Below are 24,497 nucleotides of genomic sequence, written 5' to 3'. Positions count from 1 at the left end.
AACACTATTACAGCTCATGAGCAGAGGGCAGATTGCAGAAATTTTAAATCTCAAACCACATACTGTTTTATTCATAGTTGTGGGTTTTATGTTCTGTGTTGCATCTTTTAGTTGTGTTAAAAACTACCCATTAGAAGATGAATTATGTGGTGTTATTTATTTGTTTGTATTTGTTTTTTGTTGTTTTTTTTTTGCCTTTTCACTTTCAACATAGCAATAAGTTTGCTTCCAAACTATTGTTAAAGCAATTCTTTTAAACATAGCCAATAGGTTGCTGTGACACAACTTTTTTCTGTTTTAATGGTGTTTATTGACGCAACTTTTATACATTATATTTATATCTCGTATCCGATAATCTGATGCTGTGACACGTGTCTTCTTTTTCCTCAGTTTAGTTGGAGGCCATGATGTACAGCCATTCTACAGTAATGCCAAGAGTGTCTGTTATTCTTCATATATCAGTGTGGAAGGTGCAAACTACATTCCAAGACTGTCCTAGGAAAACATTGTGTCTTTACAAATCAATTTTAAGTACCTGAATCATCGTTTGTTTTGTTTTTTACAGGTCCAGTTACGTGTACTGTAAACCTTGTTACCTCACGATCCCTTATTCCCAGATAATGAACACCCACGATAAACAATTTCACAAATGGTTTCACATAAATGCCTGGCATCGCTAGCATTAGGCTAGAGCTCAGTGGTGTCTTGCGACAGCCATGGTAAAATCGGGGGTTATTGCAACTTGGAGATCTTAATGCTTCCATATGCAGGAAATATTTGTGGGTAACTTGTAAAGGGAGCCTGCGACAAGACAGACTGCAGTTAATCATTTCATCTTAAAGTTCCCCTGCCATTGCTAAACTAGCAGTCACTAGTCTTCCAAAGGTCTCCATTAGGCGGCCACAAAAATGTATACCACGTTTCGCATTGAGCGTATTTGGCTCTCCTTCCACCTGGAAGTCTTCTTGCACATTACGGACTTCATGAAAAGAAGGCTTTGAACGTGTTACACAAAAGCATGGCCTCTGTCAACCAGTAGAGTTAGCCCCTACAGGAGACAAGAAACTTTACACATGCTTATTTTTATATATGGGCTATGTTTTCCAATACCTTTATTGCCACCTAGCCATAATTGTACCCACTGGTTCAGCTGTCATAAAACATATGATATACTCTATTCTAATGGGGATTGTCCTGATGAACTCATATAAAAGGGTCAGGTGCAGAGCAATAAGTAGATTTTGCCTCGGTCATACCTCAAAAATCTTTCCATACCCAGTTCTGGACTTTTATCTCATTGCTCCAAGTACGAATGCAGCTGTTCTGAATAAAGATAGTGACCCTCCTCATTCATTATGGAAATTTCATATACTGTTACTTCCCCTTTTTATTCTTTTTATACTGCCTCTATATATACTACAGCTTTGGTTAAACAATAGTCACACTCCCACCCTAAGGCCTCATTTACACGAGCGTGTGCGTTTTGCGCACGCAAAAAAACGCTGCGTTTTGCGTGCGCAAAAGGCAATTGACAGCTCCGTGTGTCATCCGTGTATGATGCGCGGCTGCGTGATTTTCGCGCAGCCGCCATCATAGAGATGAGGTAGTCGACGCCCGTCACTGTCCAAGGTGCTGAAAGAGCTAACTGATCGGCAGTAACTCTTTCAGCACCCTCGACAGTGAATGCCGATCACAATCTACACCAACCTGTGAATAAAAAAAGACGTTCACACTTACCATGAACTGCCTGCTTCCTCCAGTCCGGTCTCCCGGCCGTTGCCTTGGTGACGCGTCCCTCTCTTGTCATCCGGCCCCACCTCCCAGGATGACGCGGCAGGCCATGAGACCGCTGCAGCCTGTGATTGGCTGCAGCCTGTGCTTGGCCTGTGATTGGCTGCAGCTGTCACTTGGCCTGAATTGTCATCCCGGGAGGTCGGACTGGAGGAAGAAGCCGGGAGTTATCGGTAAGTCAGAACTTCTTTTTTTTTTTACACGTATATGTATATTGTGATCGAAAGTCACTGTCCATGGTGCTGAAACAGTTTAAGTCTTTCAGCACCGTGGGCAGTGACTGTCTCCTGACGTCGCGTACCCGAACATTTTTTGCCGGGTTCGGTTAAAACGAGTTCGGCCGAACCCGGTGAAGTTCGGTGCGCTCATCTCTAATTTGACACTCCGTTTGGATGTTTGTAACCAGAAAAGCACGTGGTGCTTTTCTGTTTACATTCATCCTTTTGACAGCTCTTGCGTGATTTTCGCGCATGCAACGCAGGACCGTCAGTGTGGCATGCGTTGTTTTCACGCACCCATTGAAGTCAATGGGTGCGTGTTGCGTGAAAAACGCAAGAATATAGAACATGTCGTGAGTTTTACGCAACGCACTCACGCTGCGCAAAATTCACGCATCGTCTAAACAGCCCCATAGACTATTATAGGTGCGTACGGCACGCGTGAAAAGCACGCGCGTCGCACGCGCGTATAATACGCTCGTGTAAATGAGGCCTAAATGTGTATCTTCTACTAATAACATTGATTGCAAATCCACAGAAATGTGAGGAAAGGACTGGAAAGGTGAGCAAGCCTGTGTGAACACTATCTGTTATAAGCTGTGGGAGTTAGTCATTCCCATCTTAATCATTTATATAAAAATCTATGAACGGTGCAGTTCTGCCAGGGACCCTTACCTATCAGAAAAACGAAGTTCTGATGACGCCCGTTTGCAGATTCTCAGCCGCTACATTATTAGTACACTTCAAAGGAGAGGTGGTGCTGCTTGCTTGGCTCTTTCCATAACTTCCATACACTTCAGTGGAGAGGGAGGCATGCAAGCAAAACCACTGAAGTGGATGGCAAATGGAGCTGCCAGGAATTGGCAAACGAGTCATCGGAGCCCTGTTATCCTGATAGGTGTAGGACCCGCCTCTGGGAATTTCACCTATCAGGCACTTATGGCATATCCTGTGGAGAAGCCATCAATTACTAAGATGGGAATAGCTCTTTAAGGAAATAGCTATATGACGTGTGATCGATGGGGGTCACAGTGGTTGGCTCCACCAATCAAACATGCATCGTGTTGGGTTCTTCTAAATAAACGGCAGATACATCACTTTTTTCTAATGAAAAATATTTGCATTGTATATAAAACTGATAAATGCTGAAAAAATCCATCAATTTCAAACGTTGAATTTCATGGTGGTTTGTGCCAGAGGAATCCAAAACATTGGAAGAGTGGAAAAAATAAATTTCCTTTTTCAAATTCTAACCTAAATAACTAGTGTCATTTGATTTTCAAGAAAGAGATCTAAGCCATATTTAATAGCAAAAGCTCCAACTGCATATAAACACTGTTAGCTGAAATAACACGCACATATTAATGGAGTAATTAAATATTTTAATTGTTGGCCAAAAAAAGTCCAGTGCCAAAGTAGATATGACAACGCACGTATAACAGAGGTATTGAACTGCAGCCTTTTGCTTGCATTCACTCAGGTGACTAACCACTGACTCCACATAAATGCACACTACAGTGATCTTCACTGATGTGACTGAAGCTTGTGCTACGTGTATGGAGATCACATCTGCTGCGCAGTTCTCATGTCCTGAAGCAGAATTCTATCTAACAGCTGTATAATTTTCCTTGGCAACCTAACTCCCGAAGGACTGCTTGATCTATATTTCAGGAGGTGCAGAGCGTTCCTTTTCTACTGCGTTTGGTGTTTTGTTTACACACCAGATCAGCGGACACAGTGTACATAAAACCACATGCGTGCAGGTCCAGCTGCTGCAGTACTGAAGCCTGACTCTTCAGCTCATGGTAGTACTCAGTAGCCCGGCAGGACTCCAGCAAAGTTGCACGTATGTTTCAGATCCGGCCTAATGAGCTGTGGAAACGGAGCTCGAGATTTACTGTGTTTGTTTTATCGTGATAAATGCTGCCATTTTCAAGGCAAACTTTAGTTGTGTCCTTCATGCTCTTAAGCATAAAGTGGGATTTCGGCATTCTTTATTTATCGCAAACAAAAGTGTTTTTATTTTTTCCTGGTCTATCTTGGATTTCTAAATTCAAGATCCAGATGTTTCTGCTGCCACGTCCAGTTAGCAGTATCCGTTTTAGTAGGGAAGATCCTTGTCAGTAACCAGATGCAAAGTATAATTCTCCAGTTTTGTATCATTTAGATTTCACTCTATATTATCATTGGCTATATATTAATCTAGTTGAGATTTAGCGTTTTGATGTGATTTTCCTGTCACCCCCCCCCCCCCTGCTAATATCGCTACATAGGGAATGTTTCCCAGGTCAGCCCATCGTGAACCATAAAAATAGTGATTGTATTCCTCAGGGTGCCGTATGCAAATGAGCAATGAAATGTCCCACGTTTTAAGCAGAAACCATGTAGAATTGATAAAGCACAGTGAGGAACTGATAAATATACAGGGGGGTGCATAAGTAGGTATACAGTTTAAATAATTGCTTAACAATTTAAGTACAATTCCTTATATGCTGAAATTGGCGATCCTCACTATCTGTAATCTAGTTTTTACACTCACACTTTAGCACGAAGTTCTTTATTGGCATTCATTTCTTGGCATGCTTCTTTTATAAACTGAATCATGTTATCAACCGTGTGTGGTTTTCTTGAATATACCTTATCTTTGATCACTCCCCAAAAGAAAAAGTCAATCAGGGTAATGTCTGGTGATCGTGGTGGCCATTCAATCGGCCCTCCTCTACCTATCCATCTATTGGGTAATTTTTAGTCAAGAAAATGACGCCCCACTATAGCATAGTGAGGAGGGCTCCATCTTGCTGAAGTCTTCATTTTCATGCTCCAACTGCAATTGTGGTATTACATTTTCTTGGAGCATTTTAAGGTACAAGTCTGGGGTAACCATTGTATTGTAGAAGATAGGTTCAATTACCCCTTTACATGAAAGGGCCGTCCAAACTGTTATCCCGGGGTGATTCAATTGTTGCAAGGGGGTTTTCTGTTGAGTAATAAACACAGATGTGCCTATTAACAACACCTGAAAGTTTGACGTTGGCTTCGTCGGACCAAGCTAGTTTTCTAATAATGCCGTCTCCTTGTTTTCTTCATTCAAAATTGCCTTACAAAATTGTAATTAGACTTTTTGAAAAGTGTCCCCCTGTATACCTACTTATGGACCCTCCTGTATATTTAAAAATAGCATCATTTTTCATTACACATAAATAATAAACTTTATTTTGTAAAACTTGAAATTCTCTTTACATCAATTCATTGCTGTTTGTTTTATATTCCCTATTTCTGAAAAATAGCAATAAATCAATACGATTACACTTTTCGATAGTTACAGGGCCAGATGAATGTAGCCGTTAACTAGGCATTAAACGTTCTTCTCATTGTCTTATATTTTGTAGCCATACTACCTACTAGGATCAGTGCCTGCTTAATATAAGTCAGTACATGTCATATCTATTATGGCAAAAAAGAGAAAGGTCCAGCGATGTGTGGTATAAGTGGGGGAAACTCCGTTTCCACTTTATTGAAGAAAATACACCAACATACAAAGAGATCCGACAGAATGACGGATAACACCAGGAGAATAACGAGGTGGTTAAAATGGCAAGAAATGAAGCTTCATTTCTTGCCATTTTAACCACCTCGTTATTCTCCTGGTGTTATCCGTCATTCTGTCGGATCTCTTTGTATGTTGGTGTATTTTCTTCAATAAAGTGGAAACGGAGTTTCCCCCACTTATACCACACATCGCTGGACCTTTCTCTTTTTTGCCATTGTTTCTTGCCGTGAGCCGTCGCGGTTGATCCGGGCGATATCGAGCACAGGAGTGTGAAGCTGGTGAGCTGGAGGTTTCCTCCCATCCCTTTTTCCCTGCTACAATTACTGCTCATATCTATTATATCTGGGGAAGGAGTGACCCTAGAGGAAAGCATTTTTACTGTAAGATTAGTGAGACTATGAAGCCGTCTGCCACAAGATTTTGTAATAGTTTATTACCTGAATGAAGTTAAGTTACCTGGATGTCCTTCTGGGAGGATGTGATATTCCAAGTGTTCAATCTGTAGAAGATGCTGGAGATGGGTGGCTGCTCCAGGTAATCATTCTAGCTGCCAGATTTGGAGCCTGGAAGGAATTCTTTACCCTAAGTAGGATAACTAGTTACTACCACGTAGGGGTTGTTTATAGGGGTTGTTTATAGGGGTTGTTTAGCCTACAGAAATATCCGGATCATTTTCACAACACAAGAATCAGATTGGAGCCACATGTAATAAAACTTGATTTATACAAGCCGTTATTAATGCTGACGTATTACTCATTGAAGTCCAATGGGAAGTGATGAAAAAAGAATGTTACATAACATCCCCTTCAATACATTGTAACCTCTGATCACTGTTGTAGTTTACTGCTGGCACAAAACATTTATAAAAGTATTAAAAACAAAAACCAAAGGGCCATGCTTTGACATACAGAAAATTGTTAATAGAACATTTGTTTTTTGTATTATATATTTGTGTGTGTGAGCGCGAAACGGCCATAGGCGGACTCCACATCGAATAGACCAAAAGATCTTGAATAAAGAAATTAATTTCCACAGTCGGGGAGTGCCTCGATTCCGTGTAATTTTCTAATTCAACATCTAAAAAAGACGTGTGCATTTCTCTGCAATCCAGGTAGATTCTGCTCTGAGGTATCTACATTTTTTAGGGATTATATGTGGCTGTGCAGTCGTGTACACATACAGGCTGCAGTTTCTACATTTTTATCCATTGCTCTTTCATGAAAGCCCAGTAAGCATCAAGTTAAATGATGTAAGAACAAACGTGTTGACAGACCACAGAGAAACCAGCATATTTTTTTACATCCTTTGCATTTAAATGCAACTCCATTGTATTCATAATTTTCTAAGTATGTTTAATAAGCTGCTAATGCGACTGAGCTCATCTCCGTTTAGTTCTATTAAAATTCTATCCATCCTTGTTCTAGAAACGCCAAATTTATTTAACAGTGCGCTATGAAAACTTCCCTAATTTAATTGAGCGTGAAGATCTTAAGTTTTTATGTCAGCGTGCTTTTAAGTAACCTGAAACCTACAAAGGTTGCACAGCAATGCTTCTTGAGTGAAGAAGGTTTAAAAAAAATAAGACACTCCAGTGCTCCTCGATGCTGTGAACCTGAATTTTCTTCCTGGAAAGGTTGGACAAAAGGTGAGAAGAAGAATGGTGCTCTTGTTGAATGTGGGTGAAGTCCATTACTATCTATGTGGTATCATTATTGTTGTCTGATGACAAACACTTGTCAGTGGAAAAATCTTCTTTTCTCCTTATGTTTGTTTCTTTCTGGTTTTTAGACCCAGGGAATAGCAGAATTGAACCTTCTGAATGTCTCTTTCCTAAATAAAGAGGGGGATTTTGCTACTTGTCCCATCGGATATTAAATTTAAACCAATAGACTGTGGGAAGCAAGATTTAGAGATCGTGTCAGAAGATGGATGAATTTAGGAGTCAGAAAAAAAATGAAGAAAATTGTGCTAAATCTAACAAAATGCAGCAGGTGGCAATACATTTGTTGCAACTTTCTGGCCATGTTAGAAATTAGTTTCTTTCTTATGTTACCTCATATCTGCAAAACATGCACACAAATATGTTGCCACAAATCAAAGGCATTCCTCTTAGCCCCAGTTAGTTCTTTTGACACTTTTCAAATCTATTGTAGCTGTAAAAAAGTGACCTTCGTTAATCTCCACCAATGTCATACAACAACTGAAATAACAATTGTGACATTCAGGGAGCTCGCAAATGCATCTACTATTCAGAATCGCTTGGTATTCGAAAAATATATTTCCCAACATATTGGTGAACCTCCTTCTGGATATTTTTCCTAAGAAGCATTGCTTGAAGCCTCCCGAACCCCTTTCTCTACCTCAGACTGGGTGATGAATTGAAGAAATAATGATAGTGATGTAAAATACCAGTGGAACACACAATCACACAGTCTCATTTGGGGACAAGTGTATGCTACCACTTTACTGAAACCAATATAACCAATAATACCACCATACAGTGACACAGGTGGTCTGTGGAGTGTCATCATGCTGCAGACCATAAAGGACTACAGTACTGATCAGACACAGACAGAACAAACAACAATTAAATCAAGTCCACCTCACAGGTGAAGTGTTCTCTGACTGGAGTTGTTCACTGTCCTTCTCTTCTACATCCGGCCCAGACGGCAATTATGACCTCTCCCGACTTCCGTCCATTTTCACCCTCCATTGCAACACCAATTCAGACCCCAGACCAGACCCCTAAATTAATTCAGACTCCAAAACAGACCCCAAAATAAGTTCAGACACCATACCAGGCTCTAAAATGTATTAAGACCCCTGACCTGACCCCAGAATTACTACAGACCCCAGATCATACCCTTAAATTTCTTCATTTTACAGATCAGCCCCCTAAATTTATTCAGATCCCAGATCAGACAACCCAGTATGGCGGCACCTGGATCTAAAGAGGAGTCAGAAGCGGTGAGTATTACCTGTGATTGTTAAAATACTGCAATAAATAACAGATGATTTATAAGAAGAAAAAAAAACTAATGCTGGTTTTAGTGGGGGGGGGGGCTCTGCCGCAGCCACTCTGTTGACCCTCAAGCAAGAGGGCTCCACAGTAGGCGAGTATGCTATCTCATTCCGTACCCTAGCAGCCGAGCTGGCAAGGAACAATGAGGCACTGGTGGCGTCCTTCTGGCAAGGACTGTCCTCTCACATCAAGGACGGACTGGCGGCCCGAGACCTTTCTTCTACCTTGGATGCCCTCATCCTGTTAGCCACCCGGGTTGATATGAGAATCCCGGAGCGCACTCAAGAGGTTCGACAGGAGAGCCGGGTCCACAGACCAGCACCCTCGGTCCAGAGACCACTATTGTCTTCCCCTAGTGCGCTACCTGAAGAACCCATGCAGGTAGACAGTCCGGTTATCTGAACAGGAGAAGCAGTGCAGACGCTCCTCTGGACTATGTATGTATTGTGGCCTTAAGGGTCATTTTGTGCGCCAATTCCCACAGAAACCGGGAAACTCCAGTACCTAGGGTTGGTTGGAGAGGCAACTCTAGGTGGAACGTCTCCAAACGTTACAACCTCTTCCTGATTATCGATTCCTCCGCCTATCTTGACTCTGGAGCGGCTGCTAATTTCATCCAGCAGGATCTAGTGGATCGTTTATGTCTACCCACAGTCCGTCTGGAGAGACACCTGGCTGTTGCCTCTGTGAATGGTCTACCATTGCCCGATCCGATTATGCTCATCACAGAGCCGTTGACACTACTGGTCGGAGATTTTCACTCTGAACAGATCGCCTTCCTGGTACTACCTAAGGCTATCAATCCTATCCTGCTGGGTCTGCCATGGCTCCGCCTACACGCCCTGGTCCTTGACTGGAATTCAGGAGGGGTTCTTCAATGGGGTTCCAGATGCCATAACCATTGCCTGTCACAAGTCCGTCCTGTTATGCCCCCTCTGCCTCAATCACTCTCCGGTCTACCAGCTCAGTATGCCAGTTTTGCGGATGTCTTCTTCTGCAAACGAGAGGCTGAGACGTTGCCTCCACATCGAAATTATGACTGTCCCATTGAACTGGTTCCTAATGCTTCCCTTCCCGGTGGACGAGTATATCCTCTCTCCTTGCCAGAGACTTTATCTATGTCAGCCTATATCAAGGAGAACATGGAGAGCATTTTTTTTTTCGAAAATCTTCCTCCCCGGCTGGGGCATGCTTCTTTTTCGTTAAGAGGAGAGATGGATCTCTTCAACCCTGCATAGACTACCATGGTCTCAACCAGTTCACGGTCAAGAACAAATACCCGTTGCCACTTATATCCGAGCTGTTTGATCGCATACGAGGAGCAAAAAAAATTTCTAAGCTAGATCTACGGGGGGCTTATAATCTAATCAGGATTCGCCAGGGTGACGAATGGAAGACAGCATTTAACACCCGCGATGGGCACTATGAATACCTAGTGTTGCCCTTCGGACTGTGTAACGCTCCCGCAGTATTTCAAGAATTCGTCAATGATATTTTCCAAGATCTCCTCTATATGTGTGTTGTAGTTTATCTTGATGATATTTTGATTTTCTCCCCAGATCCGATGACCCATCGGTGGCATGTCCGTCAAGTTCTTCTGCGACTAAGAGAGAATCGCTTGTATGCCAAGTTGGAGAAGTGCGTCTTTGAAAAGAAGTCTTTGCCCTTCCTGGGCTACGTCATCTCGGATCAAGGTCTTAAGATGGACCCTGAGAAACTAAAGTCTGTCCTGGAGTAGCCACGTCCTCAAGGCCTAAGGGCCATACAGCGGTTCCTGGAATTCGCCAATTTGTGCCTGCAGTTTATTCCGAACTTTTCATCTCTGATGGCTCCCATCTCTACCCTTACCAAGAAGGGTGTGAACGCCAAGGTGTGGACTCCAGAGGCAGAGTCCGCATTCATTAGCCTCAAGAAAGCCTTCACTTCAGCTTCGATCCTCCATCACCCTGACATATCTCGGCAGTTCTCACTGGAGGTGGACGCTTCCTCTGTTAGTGCAGGTGCACTTCTGTTCCAGAGGAGCTCCAAAGGAAAGGCAGTAGTATGTGGCTACTACTCAAGACTTTTTTTTTCGTCTGCTGAGCGCAATTACTCTATTGGAGATCGGGAACTACTGACCATCAAATTTGGCTCTGGAGGAGTGGAGACATCTTCTAGAAGGCGCAGCTCACTCCATCTTGATCTACACCGACCACAAGAACCTTACCTACCTTCAGTCCGCTCAAAGACTGAATTCTCGTCAAGTCAGGTGGTCGCTGTTCTTCACCCCTTTCCAGTTTTCTCCACTATCGTCCCGCTGACAAGAATGTGATGGCCGATGCCCTGTCCAGATCGTTTGAGACAGAAGACATGATGGAGTCCCTTCAGAATATCATAGACCCGTCTTGCGTTGTCACCGCTAATCCTCTGCAGATTAGAGACATCCCTCCGGGGAGAACTTTTGTTTGATTGGCAGACAGGAGAAGAATTCTCCGCTGGGGACACAGTTCTAAACTGTCTGTCTGGGCACGCTGGTGTCTGTAAAACCCAAGACCTGATTGCTCGTCACTTCTGGTGGCCCACGCTACCTAAAGATGTTCTGGACTTTGTCTCTTCTTGCACGGTGTGTGCCTCTAACAAAGTTACTCACTCCAAGCCTGTTGGCCTGCTTCAACCTCTACCTGTACCCAATGCTCCTTGGCAGCACATTGCAATGGACTTCGTCACAGACCGTCCTCCCTCAGCAGGATGCAACACCATCTGGGTGGTGGTGGACCGGTTCTCTAAGATGGCACATTTTTTTTTGTAAACAAATTTTATTGAGTTTTATAACATTACAAAAAAGAAAATCAAATATTATATATCAAAATTGATCCATGAGAAAAGATGTACAATAACAGCAACATATTGCATAAGATATGACATAGAATACAATATTCTGCAACATTCGCGGTATCACCGATGTACTTGTTGTTACAAATAACATTAGACCAAAGTAACTAAACAATCAAACGTAACCCCCCCCCCCCCCACCACCATAGCTCAGGGGCCCATCAGTTTACAATTAATCTTCAATAGAAACCAATATACGACATTTGGAAATCAGATCTAATAATATATATCTACATGGTCAAGCTTTGTGTACCCCCCCTCCTTGTACTAGACCTTCACTGAAGCCCCAAGTTACCTAGCGTCCCCGCAACCGCTCTTGTCAAATACCAGGACGTGTAATGAAATGGTGCCATCAATTCCACAATCTCAATTTGTTCATAATGCTTGCAGATAAAAGTCTTCCATTTCTGGAAAAATTTGGAAGCTTTAGCCTCCGGTGTACGCTCTATGTCTAGCTTATCCATATGTATACCCTTCTTCATCTGGTACATTAGATCTGTAAGTGGAAGTATAAGGGACGTAAGCCATTGTGCCAATAAGCATCTTTTAGCAATCAGCAAAAATACATGAAGGGCTTGTGGTACACAAGGGAGATCGGGAAAGACATGAAACAGAGATAGTGGGTCCAGGGTAAGTGAGATTTCCCAAGTATCCTTTATAAATTGCACTATCTCGGTCCAATACGGAACGAGTTTGGGACACTTCCATAATCCATGCATAAGATCTGTTTTGGGAGTGTCACATCTTGGGCAAGCCTCCAATCTATCTGGCGCATTTGGATGTGGGGGAATATTGAAACCATAAATAGCGCGATGTATAAACTTAAAATGTGTCTCACGCCATTGCTCATTTACTACCGCTTTCCTCACTTTTAACCACCCTTCCAAAATTTGTTGAGATAATTCTGAGATCGTTAACTTTCTGCTCCATGCTTTAAATGGGGTTTTCCAAACACGCCTGTGTCACACCTCGACTTGGGGAGCGTATAAAAGAGTGTAGCTGGCAGTAAGTTAAATGATGATGCAAAGGGACATTAAAAGTATCTACCAATTCCTGAAAGCTCCTTACACGATTTTCAGAAGGGTGCAGAATGTGCCTGAGTGTTGTGATGCCCAAAGCACGCCAATGCCGAAAATCTGAGTTTTCTCTCCCCTGCGTGAAACCCGGGTGTCCCCATAGATTCATGTGTGGGGATATACGCTGAGGAAGCCCAAATGAAGACCTAAGGGACTTCCATGCCATTATTGTATCTCGTAATAATATGCGGCATCTCACATTGTCAGGAAGTATACCAAAAGCGGTATGCAGTAATGATGACAACTGCAGCGGGTACACCACTCCTGCCTCTAGGGAATAGTTGGAATAAAAGTTAGATTGCTGCAACCAGTCTATCCCGTGACTAGTCAGGCATGCTAAATTGTACCTACGAAGGTCCGGGAAATTAAGGCCCCCCTGATCTTTGGGTAACATGAGCTTCCTCAGTGCTATCCTTGGTCGTTTTTGAGACCAAATAAAGGAAGTAAAGGCTGCATTAAGTTTCAAAATATCAGTGTGTCTAAGGAGAAGGGGTATAGTCTGCATCGAGTACAGCAATCTGGGAAAGCTTATCATAAGTAACTGACATTTTCCCATAAAAGATAATGGCAAGCTGCGCCACCTCGTTAATTCATTAACCAATTTAGACAACAGGGGAGGGTAGTTGAGAGTATATATAGAATCTGGGGTACGGCCTATATGAATTCCCAGATATTTGATTGAACTTTTGGCGATGGTCACCGGGATGTTTAGAGTGGACCAGTTACGTGAGGTTCGTGTACTGGACATATCTAGGAGTTCACATTTCTCCACATTCACCTTAAACCCGGAAGAGGCCTCGAAAGCCCTCAGTAGGTCAAAAACCCGAGGGAGGTCCCTAAGCGGGTCTGATAAAAAGACCAATACATCTGCAAAATATGACGCCTCAACTACTGCCGAGCCTACCGCTATACCATGAATATCCCCATCAGCCTCCAATGTCCTAATAAAAGGTTCAAGGGCAATGTTAAAAAGAAGAGGAGAAAGCGGGCAACCTTGCCTGGTGCCCTTAAATAAAGGAATAGGGGATGACGGGAAACCAGGAGTGTATACCCTTGCTGACGGTTCTGTGTAAAGTGCGGACAAGTATGTGCGAAAAGGGCCCACTATATGCATGGAATCTAGAGTCCTACCCAACCATCCCCAGTCCACCATATCAAAAGCTTTTTCGGCATCCACGGTAAGGATCGCTGGAGATGGATGAGCAGGAGTATTAAGATTTACGTCGTCTAGAACACTCAGAATTTTCCGTATGTTTGACACTGCTGAGCGGCCCTTGACGAAGCCCACCTGGCTAGGGGAAATTAATCTAGGGAGAATGAAGGCTAGTCTATCTGCCATTATTTTAGACATCAACTTCAGGTCCAAATTAATTAACGAGATTGGTCGGTACGATGATGCTAGAGCAGGGTCCTTATCCTGTTTCGGCAAAACCTTTATATATGCGACATTAGAGGCTGATGGAATTGGCTGTCCGGACAGGTAGCCATTATATAGTTGAAGCAAACATGGAGCCATTTGATCCCTCAGAGCTTTGAAATATTCCCCAGTATACCCATCGGGGCCTGGCGTTTTATTGGGTTTCAAGGAATTGATCGCAGATTTGAGCTCATCTTCCGTAATTGGGGAATCTAACAAGACCTTCTCTTCCTTGGTAAGAACAGGCAAATTTAGGGAATCTAAAGAAAGAGGAGTCACCCCCGGTATGCTCTGGCGACTAGCGTATAAAGTGGCCTAAAAATCCCTCAAAATGGAATTGATCTGTTTGGGGTGATTCTGCATCTGCCCCAATTGATCCTTTAACCTAGCGTTAACAGAGTGTGACCATGGACCTTTTGAGAGCCTGGCCAGAAGACTGCCGGCCTTGTTGCCAAATCGAAACAATTTCGCCTCAACTCTAAGGCCAAGCGCTTCAATTTCTCACCCTTATCTAACCATAACTCGTAGTCGCTTTTGGCTTTTTTCCAGGATTCTCTATTAACTGGAGAGGGCGAATTCTGGAAAAGAGTAAGATGTCCTGAGAGTTGTACTGTAAGTCTCAATTTTTTGTTTAGTAACTTTCTTAAAATTAGCGACATATGCCATAATGTGACCCCGCATGACTACCTTCGCTGTATCCCAATAAAGCTGAGTGTTCTCTGCATGAGCTCCATTTGTCAATTCAAACTCCTGCCACCATCCCTTAAGTTTGATTTGGAAGGATTCCTCCGCAGCCAGATTTGACTGAAATCTCCATAAGTAATCTGTGCCGTGGGGGAAGCAATCATGTACTTCCAATACTACAGGGGAATGATCCGAGATAAGCATCTGCTCAATTGCACACCCTCGCATTCGGTGCAATAAAAGTGGGGATACTAACATATAGTCAATGCGAGACCAGGATTGGTGTGGATGTGAATAATGGGAATATTCCCTACCATCCGGGTTGTGAAGTCTCCAGATATCCGTCAAATCAGTGGCTGTAAGGAATTTTTTTAATATCGTTTCGGTTGTGATCAAGGGGGCTCTCCCCCCCCCCCCCCCTGAGCTGTGGTGGTCCTATCTTCACTCGGGTGTAAAACGACATTTAGGTCACCTCCTAGGATTTTAGGTGGATGTCGATCTGCTCCAATTGTAGTGCTTAAATTATGAAAAAAGGAAGAGCTACGTGTGTTTGAGCCATAGACATTGTACAGACTGATTTGTTCTGTGGAGCCAGTAAGTAACACATTTATCCAGCGACCTTCCGAGTCTCTAAACACCTGTGCCACTGTTGAGGAAAACTTTTGGTGTATAAGAACAAGAACTCCAGCTTTCGAATCGACAGCCGGGGATCCGAACACTTGGCCTACCCATAACCTTTTCATCCTAAAGAAATCTGCCTCTGCCAAATGCGTTTCTTGTAGGAGTGCTATGTCTGCACGCAAACGCTTCAGGTGACGCAGTACCATCATGCGTTTATGTGGAGACCTTAGTCCTTTGACGTTCCAGGATATAATTCTCATATAAGAGCAATTAAATATACGGTACGGATATAAATGCCCCTGAGCATGGATTCCCACAACATAAACTGCCAGATCAACCGTTTAACTAGAAACATTAAAACAATCCCCGCACTGGAGGTGTGGATTAATACCTTATCTCCCACCCATTGGTGCAATAAGACTTCACTTATTTCCGACACACAGAAATACATTACCAAAAAAACACCTAGGTTATGTAGCATAAGGCAATTATATTCAGTAGCCTTCCATTCCCTCCTTCCTAAGTAGAATCAACTGGGGTAGCTGAATAAAGAACAACATGAAACAGTTAGTATGTCCATACCACATCTTCCAAATCGACAAGGCTCAGAAGAAGTGAAGAACCGCCACCCAGACCCTTCTCATTTGATCTGGCAGGTAATATAAAAGCTGACTCACAACAGGCAATCATCGGTGAATAAAGAACGGCCCTGTCCGACCGTGTTAGCCATCGAAATCTTGTCAGGTATCAGCTGAAACCAGACGACCCACCCGCTGAGGCTTCGGAGAAGATGGCGGAATTGTAGTAATGTCCCGACTGTCTTCTACGCTCTGCCTCTGAAATCCCGGAGCCGAGCGAAGAGGGGGCGTAGGGGAATCCTTCGAAGTTGAGGGCTTCAAGCTTGCAATGGCCTCTTCCGGAGACTGGAACGATTCAAATGACCCATCCGATTGAAAAACTTTTAAAACCGCGGGGTACAGTAAAGCGAATTTCATCTGGCGTTTGTATAAATCTGAGCAAATTTGAGAGAGTGCTTGCCTTTTCTTTGTAACTTCCGCCGAGAAGTCTCCAAAGATGAGGATACGATGGCCTTTGTAATCTAATCCATCTTTTCTGTTCTTGAAGGATTTGAGCACGGACATCTTGTCAGAGTAATCTAGATACTTTACAATTACTTGCCTCGGGCGATCTCTCATTGTATTCACATCGCTACGGTTATCCGACTTTGCCGCACGCAGATCAGCTCCAATTCTATGTGCTCTTTCCACCCTGCATGGATGGTGTATGCCCAAAGCTGCCGGCAGATCCAGCTCACATAGACGTCTCAGATCTTTAGCTGGCACCGATTCTGGTAAGCCGACGATGCGCAGATTGTTCCGCCGAGAGCGGTTCTCTAGATCTTCTACCCGCTCCCACAATTTCTTGTTCTCCAACCGGGTATCTCGTACGAGTTGCTGTACCACCTCAAGTCCAGAATCCATATCCTGAATCGCCGTTTCCAGCTTATCTAGACGTTCCTCATGCTGTGTCACCGAGGTATGCAGGTGTGACAATGAGGTTTCTATCATTTTAGATAGATTCCTGCAAATCCGGGGTAATTAACTGTGCCACCTGTATCGCCAGTTGCTTGTAATCAATGACACAGGATGTGTCGCCCATGCCCCGTACTTGTGAGGAGCTGAGCTCCGAATGTTCAGGCAAGACACTGGGCGGGTCTGGCCCGTCCGCCATATTGGGCGGTTGTTCAGCCACGCGGCCTGATTTGCTTTGCGTCTTGGATTTCCCCATTACTGAGACAAATCTGTCCATGCACTCACCGGTCGATCGGGTACTGCGCCCGGAAGATGGCTGGTTGATCTGTTCTTCCCCAGAGAACGTAAGTACGGTCTGACAGGGGGATATGTGGAACGGAGGCAGGAGCGCTCTCAGGCGTGCATCTCTACATGCCGGAACCGGAAGTCAAGATGGCACATTTTATCCCGCTGACCGGCCTACCTTCTGCTCCCCGACTGCCGAGTCTCTTCATTCAACACATCTTTCGCCTGCATGGCTTGCCTCTTCACATTGTGTCTGATCGGGGGGTTCAGTTTACCCCTAAGTTCTGGAGAGCCCTCTGTAAACTCCTGGATGTGAGTTTGGACTTTTCCTCAGCCTATCACCCCCAGTCCAATGGACAAGTTGAGAGGATCAACCAGATCATGGAGAATTATCTCCGCCACTTCATCTCTTCACAGCACGATAACTGGGTACAGCTTCTTCCATGGGCTGAGTTCTCATACAACAGCCACACAAGTGAGTCCACCTCTTCCACACCATTTCACATTGTATGCAGTCAACATCCTAGAGTCCCTCTTCCTGTGTCGACTTCATCTCAGGTACCCGCTGCTGACTCTGCATATGGGGACTTCCTGCAAATCTGGCAACAGACCCGGTCCTCTGTTTTGCTGGCAGTAGATGCGAAGCGAAAGGCAGATACTAGGAGAAGAGGGCCACCCCAGTATCTTCTCGGGACTAAAGTCTGGCTGTCCTCTCCAAACATTTGCTTGAAGGTACCCTCATACAAGTTTGCTCCCAGGTTCCTTGGTCCTTTTGAGATTCTGCAACAAATCAACCCTGTCTCCTATAAGCTGCGGCTGCCTCATACCCTCAGAACCCCCAACTCCTTCCATGTGTCCCTCCTGAAACCAGTGGTCCTGAACCGCTACAGCAAGACTTCTAGTTCCACAGTTGCTCCCAGCGGTCCTTCTGATGTATTTGAGGTAAAGGAGATCCTGGACTGCAAAAGGGTAGGAGGAAGGACTTTCTATTTGGTGGACTGGAGAGGGTTTGGTCCTGAGGAGAGGTCTTGGGATCCAGAAGAGAACCTCAGTGCTCCTGCTCCTATTAAAAAGTTCCTCTCTTGCTCTGGCCCCAAGAAGAGGGGGCATAAGAGGGGGGGTACTGTAGCGTCCATGGCCGCGGGCCGTCGGGTTTACTCACCTCCCGACGCCCGCAGCCATGGATCCGTGAGCGCTGGTTCCCATCTCCTTCCTAGGAGACGCCAGGGCTCACTTCCGCTCCGTTCTGCTGTGTCCCTAAAGGGCCAGCGCGCGCACAAAGGAAATCGTCATCATCAACAGCCATGATTTCCTGGTCTATAAGAAGGCCCCAGGCCTTCTGATCCTTGCCTGAGCGTTGTTAGTCTACCCCAGTCTGTCTTGCAAATGGTCCCTTAGTGTTTCCCCGTTCCAGTTGTTACCCGTGCCCTGTTACCCGTTCCTGTATCCCGTATTGTTATTGTTCCTGTGCCTACCAGTGTTGGAGTCATGTCTACTGCACCTGCTGTCGTTTGCCACGCCCAGTGTCGTTTGCCACGCCCAGTGTCGTTTGCCACGCCCAGTGTCGTTTGCCACGCCCAGTGTCGTTTGCCACGCCCAGTGTCGTTTGCCACGCCCAGTGTCGTTTGCCACGCCCAGTGTCTTCTGTCACGCCCAGTGTCTTCTGCCACGTCCAGTGTCTTCTGCCACATCAGATACTGCCCGCCACGTCTGGCGCTACCTGCCACACCGGCCTCCATCCGTGCTGAAGCCACAGCCATCGTCTGGACTAGTTCAGGTACCCAAGCGTTGCTATCTGCTATTGACTTTCGTGTAGACTGTGACCTGGTCAGCTGCCTCCCCGCTACGGCAGAGCGGCCTAGAGGGTCCACATACCCTGTGACCGCGACAACGCAGACAATGTTTTGGTCTTCATGGATAGCTATCAGACATCCCTCGGTAGGGTTATGGTTATATTTACTAAATTTGGTACATTTTTAGGAGTCCGTATTAATTGGGGTAAAACGGTATGATTACCCTTGGTAAATTCAATCTTAAAACATAATATTGAACTGAAAATATTGAGACCAGAGGAGAGTTTTAAATACCTGGGGATTGTAGAATCTAGTAAAATAGAACAGTATAATGAATTAAATGTTGAACCACTGCTTAGAAGGATTAGAGAAAAATGTAGAATTTGGAAACAATTTGCAATTTCTCTGGCATCAAGAGTAGCATTGACTAAAATGATCCTGCTTCCACTGATTTTATACATTCTGGGGAACTCACCAGCCTGGATAGGAATGAGATATTTTGATAAGTTAAATGCTATTATAAATTACTTTATCTGGAATGGGAAAGTTCCCAGATGTAAATATAAATATATTACATATTCATTATTAGAAGGAGGGTTGGCAGCCCCAAACTTTAGACTGTACTTCTTGGCAGCTCAGCTGCTTTTTATAAAGGAATGGAAGCAAGATGCATTTCTTGGTTACTTGGTTGGACGGGCAAGAGGTAGTCCTAGTATGACTATATATGAATTGATGGATACGAGACAACTGAGTAAGATACCGTTTAGGGAATACCCAATAGCAACCCTACTATATACGGTGTGGAATGATACATGGTTTATAGAAAATAAATGTTCAAATAGTAAGACACGAATCTGGTTTAAGAAGTATATTCCAAGTTAAGAAAAATTCCATAACCCAGATTTATGGATTGGAAACGGAATTGTCCAGGTGCCTCCGCTTTGTCGAGGGGGTAAATTAAAAACCCTACATACAATGCTGTCTGAAGGCCTCGTTAACCAAGGTGATTATCTTTACTTTTACCAGCTCGAGAGCTTTTTAACCAGTTCAGGACCGGGCTGTTTTGAGTTTTCAGGACCAGACACCATTTAGTAATTTTTAGCACGTGTTCGTTAAATGGCTATAACTTTTTTTTATTTGTTGGGCTAGCAATGTTTTTTCCGTGGACAATGCAGGTTTCTTTTTTTTATCATTTTTATACACATAATTTTTGCTATTTTTAGAATTTTTAGGCTTAAAGTTTGAAAATAATAGTAAGAAAATAAGCTTTTTTACATTTCAGCTATTTCTTTTTTTGGTAATAACATAGTTTTACTCTAAAATAGACCTTTTATTTGTGATCGTCATTGTCTACCGGAAATTTTAATGTTACAGGTCTATATTAGGGTAATTGGGTCAGGGCTAGCGTTACGACAATGATTGGCGGGGGAGAACATTTTTTTTTTGGGGTGGGTATTTTATGTGTATTGATTATTAATTTTTTTTGCACTTTACTTTACGTTTATTTTTTTATTACTATGGTCTGTCCCTCAAAGGTCAGAAAAGATCACATGATCACCAGGACCAATAGAGACAGCGGCGCGGCCGCCGCCTCTATTTCTATACACAGCGCTCATTGTGCGCTGTGTAAAAGAGATCGGAGAAGACAGAAGCAGCGAAAGCTGCTTCTATCTTCTCCTCAGGGTCCCTGGCAGTCATTGAGAGCTGAAAACCTGACATTTAGCTGCCTGATCGCTCGGGCAGCAAGTTAAAACCCGCGCCGTAAATAGTCTATGGCGCAGGTTTTAAGGACCCTGACCGCCGGCCGTAAATACACAGCCAGCGGTCGGGAACCAGTTAAGTAAAACTCAGGATAGTAAAATACTGAACATGCATTTATTAAATAGTGTCAAAGGACACTTCTCTAAATTGAATAAGCTATTATTGAGGTTCAATGTAGGTAGTAAAAAGCTACCAAGCAGGACAAAGTGGGAGAGCGATATTGTTGGGGAGAATCAAATAAGATGGGATAAAGTATATATTCCATAAAAATAAGTTCTTAAAACTTTTCCCATAGAATAAAGCAATGGTTTATAGTAAATCGGCTACATTTTTCCCCACATAAATTGGTCCAGTTGGGGTACAGAACCACTGCCAAGTGCCCTAAATGTCAATACTTATATGCAGATCTTTCCCACTTGTACTGAAAATGTCCAAAACTTTGGGGATATTGGCAGTTGGTTACAGAGGAAATTAAGCAGGTAATGGGAGTGGAGGTGCCCATGGACCCCACTCTGATCGTTTTGGGAGATCCCACTAGTTTAAAGGTAACTAAACGTGACTCAACGGCAATTTTGAGAGTGTTATTAATTGCTAGAATCACATTAATGCAACTGTGCATATCATCTGAGGTTCCCACAATAACTGACTGGGAAAAAAAAGCTAATACAAGGTATAGGGTTTGAAAAAAAAAAAGTATATCAGAGTAAAAATCAATTTGATGCAATATGGAATACGTGGATGGTACATTTTAAAATATTATATTTTTTTTTTCCTTTCCTCTCTTGGTCTGGTGGGGGAATACGGGGTTATAAACTACTGTATAGTGGAATGGTTTATATAATACCAATTGTTGGATGTTGTTTTTTGATAAAATAAAAAAATAATTTAAAATTAACATATCAGTCGCCGAAACAAATGTGGCTGATTGCGGGGAGAATTGAGGCACATAGAGGGAAAGCAAGAATGAAAGTATGGCGATCTGACATGTCCACATTAGGCTGGCCGTAGAGATCATTGCTTACTGTACCTTCAGCTACCACCTGAAACTCAGCCATAAACATAAAAAAGGGATAGAAATAGACAATAGTATTTGCATGGGATTCATCTCATAAAAGCCATCTGACAGGTGCTAAACAGGACGCCTTCCAGAAGAAGAAAAAAAAACTGATGAGATATTGATCGATTGAAGTTAAATTCTCACATCCTGAGGTCTGCGCTAAGAAATTTTGATTTGTTGTTTGAATTTCTGTCAAGTGGAAGGACTTATCTGGATTCAGCCATCCACATCAATAAATACATCCTACCTGGTAAAGAAAAAAAAAGAAAAATAATAATTATTAACAACATTGACAGTCTTAAGGATCACTCTTCTCAAAATAATTGTATGCTCGATAACAAATAATGTGACTGGTCGGCTTTAGTAGTTTGGTCATAGGGTAATTATTTTGCCATGTTTAAACCTTCATATGCATTTATACTTACACTGTAACATGCCAAATGTAATACATGCCCACAATACTTCACTGCAGAAATCCTTGATCTTTTGCACAGGGGAAATGGTTTCTTGTAACTTTAATAGAAAACAACCTGTAAATGTGTAGAAGAGGGGAATGGACCTTTGTTGAACCACTCATCTCCGCTTTCATGGAACTCCAAGTCCAAGGTTTATCTCCCTGTAATATATGCAGCATTTTCATGCCTGTGACATTCTTGTGGGGATACAGAAAGCCCCATGCTGCTAATGGACTGAAAGTAAATGAAATTAAATAAGCGCAGCAAAGCTCATCAGCAGTGTCTCCCCCCTGGGTAATTCAATTCCTGAGTGCGCTGTGATGGGCGCGTGCGGCACAATCTCTGAAATCCTGCTGCGGGCGGGAGACTTAACATCTAAATAAAACTTTTTACTGCAGCATTTGTTATTCTCATGCCAGCAGGGTCCTGGATGCTGGTTTGGGGACAGTAATGTAATATTCATATTTCCTCCCATGTTGTGCAAGCCATATACCAGCATACTAAATATTCCATAAATATGCACTGCAGCTTAAATAAACTGCCATGAATTTTAATTTCCATGCAAATTTTTTTTTCTTGGTTATTAACTGCTTGGCTGCCCATCTGTAACACTTGTCTGTCCAGAGAGGAGCAGCAGTCATAAATCTAGTGACCATCTTAACCTATGCTGTGTCTCTACCTTCCCTAGAATAGTATTGCAGGTATTTAACCACATGGATCTGTTGCTGTATTGTAGAGTCCATTATCTACTTCAGACATTTATTGGTAATGACTTAATTTATTCCGTAGTGTTTACTAAGTACATTAGTTAAAAGATTACGGAACTTGAAATGGAAATGTATTGTTATAACATGTGGACAACATTTCAACATATAGATTCCCAGACAGCTCGTAGTGCTTACATTCTGGTAATACTCTGGGGGATGGTGCCAGCACGTCTGGTTTGTGAACCTATTTATATTTTTTTGAGGTGCATTGTCCAATTCAATATTACAGGTTTTATTTTTCTATGCAATCTGCTTCAAACAAAACTGCATGTGTCTGTGTGTCCATACATTAATTTGCATGAACAATATGTACAACGGTGTGTGTGTATATATAGTGAATATGCATCCTTCAATGTGCCCTATAGAAACTCTATTTTTCTTTTATAAGGACACATCGTTGTGTTTTTTTGTTTTTTTCCCAGACTATGCACTCTATTAAAAAGAATGGAAACCCTAATAGGAAGAGTTTGCATAACTAACTCCCTGAACATGCGTCTTGGGTGTCATCTTGGCATTTCTACCTTTTCAGAAAGAGTGCAAATAGTAACATGCAGAAGGTTGGCAGACATGAATATAGTTAAGAGGGAATCCAGAAGAGTCTGTTTAACTTTTTGGTATTGGGTCACTAGGTGACCAGAAGTCTCCATCCAGGATAGCAAACTTTGTTTGCAATTTTTTGTCCCCATTTAGAGAAGGGAGAATCGCTCTGGTGCTCCAATTGCTGCACTAACATGTTAAATACTGTGCAGACTAAGAGAAGAGAAACATTTATCAGCCATTTTATTGGGGGGGGGGGATTTTTATAATGCATTTCATGTCCTTCATTGCAAACCGTTTTCTGTTCACTATATAATTTTATTACCTTTTTGTTTTAGAGCCACGAGATGCAGAAGAGCCTGAAAAGATTTTGAAACATGGCTACCTGGAGAAGAGGAACAGAGGTAAGATGTCCATGAGGTACTGCTTGTCACAACCACATACAGTTTATTTTTCCTGGACTGTCTTTTTTTAGGCCTTATTCACACGACAGTGAAAAAAAATGTCCATTAAAAACTGATCCACTGTCCGTTTTTCATGGCCATTTTGCATCAGTTTGCCTCCAAATTTTCATCCATTTCCAGTCCGTCTGTCCGTTTTTAATGGCTGTTTGACATCTATTTTACATCAGTTTTTCATGGCCGTTAAAAAAACAAAACCTGATGAATTTCATTGGTCAGGTTTTTTTTGTCCCAGCCCCCTGAAAACACCCAAAGGAAGGTCACATGTTCACCTAGACACTATTTACAGTCCCCCTGTATATGATACCACACAGCCTCCCTGTATATGATGCCACACAGCCTCCCTGTATATGATGCCACACAGCCTCCCTGTATATGATGCCACACAGCCTCCCTGTATATGATGCCACACAGCCTCCCTGTATATGATGCCACACAGCCTCCCTGTATATGATGCCACACAGCCTCCCTGTATATGATGCCACACAGCCTCCCTGTATATGATGCCACACAGCCTCCCTGTATATGATGCCACACAGCCTCCCTGTATATGATGCCACACAGCCTCCCTGTATATGATGCCACACAGCCTCCCTGTA

At 43.1% G+C, this 24,497-nt stretch overlaps 1 protein-coding gene across 3 annotated transcripts in view; it reads left to right on the top strand.

Moving 5' to 3' along the window:
- The window catches only part of SKAP1 (src kinase associated phosphoprotein 1), a 263,107-nt gene that overhangs the window by 165,615 nt on the left and 72,995 nt on the right, over positions 1-24,497 (top strand). For all 3 annotated transcript variants that reach the window (XR_012851700.1, XM_075846614.1, XM_075846615.1), the window contains one exon: positions 23,776-23,841. Coding sequence is in view for 2 of the 3 variants with exons in the window: in XM_075846614.1 (XP_075702729.1) it covers positions 23,776-23,841 (66 nt within the window). In the remaining variant the exon portion in view is untranslated. The remainder of the gene's footprint in view (positions 1-23,775; positions 23,842-24,497) is intronic.

Source organism: Rhinoderma darwinii, chromosome 13 (assembly GCF_050947455.1).
Source record: "Rhinoderma darwinii isolate aRhiDar2 chromosome 13, aRhiDar2.hap1, whole genome shotgun sequence".
Lineage (NCBI taxonomy): Eukaryota > Metazoa > Chordata > Amphibia > Anura > Rhinodermatidae > Rhinoderma > Rhinoderma darwinii.
This window is presented reverse-complemented; position numbering and strand designations above follow the sequence as displayed.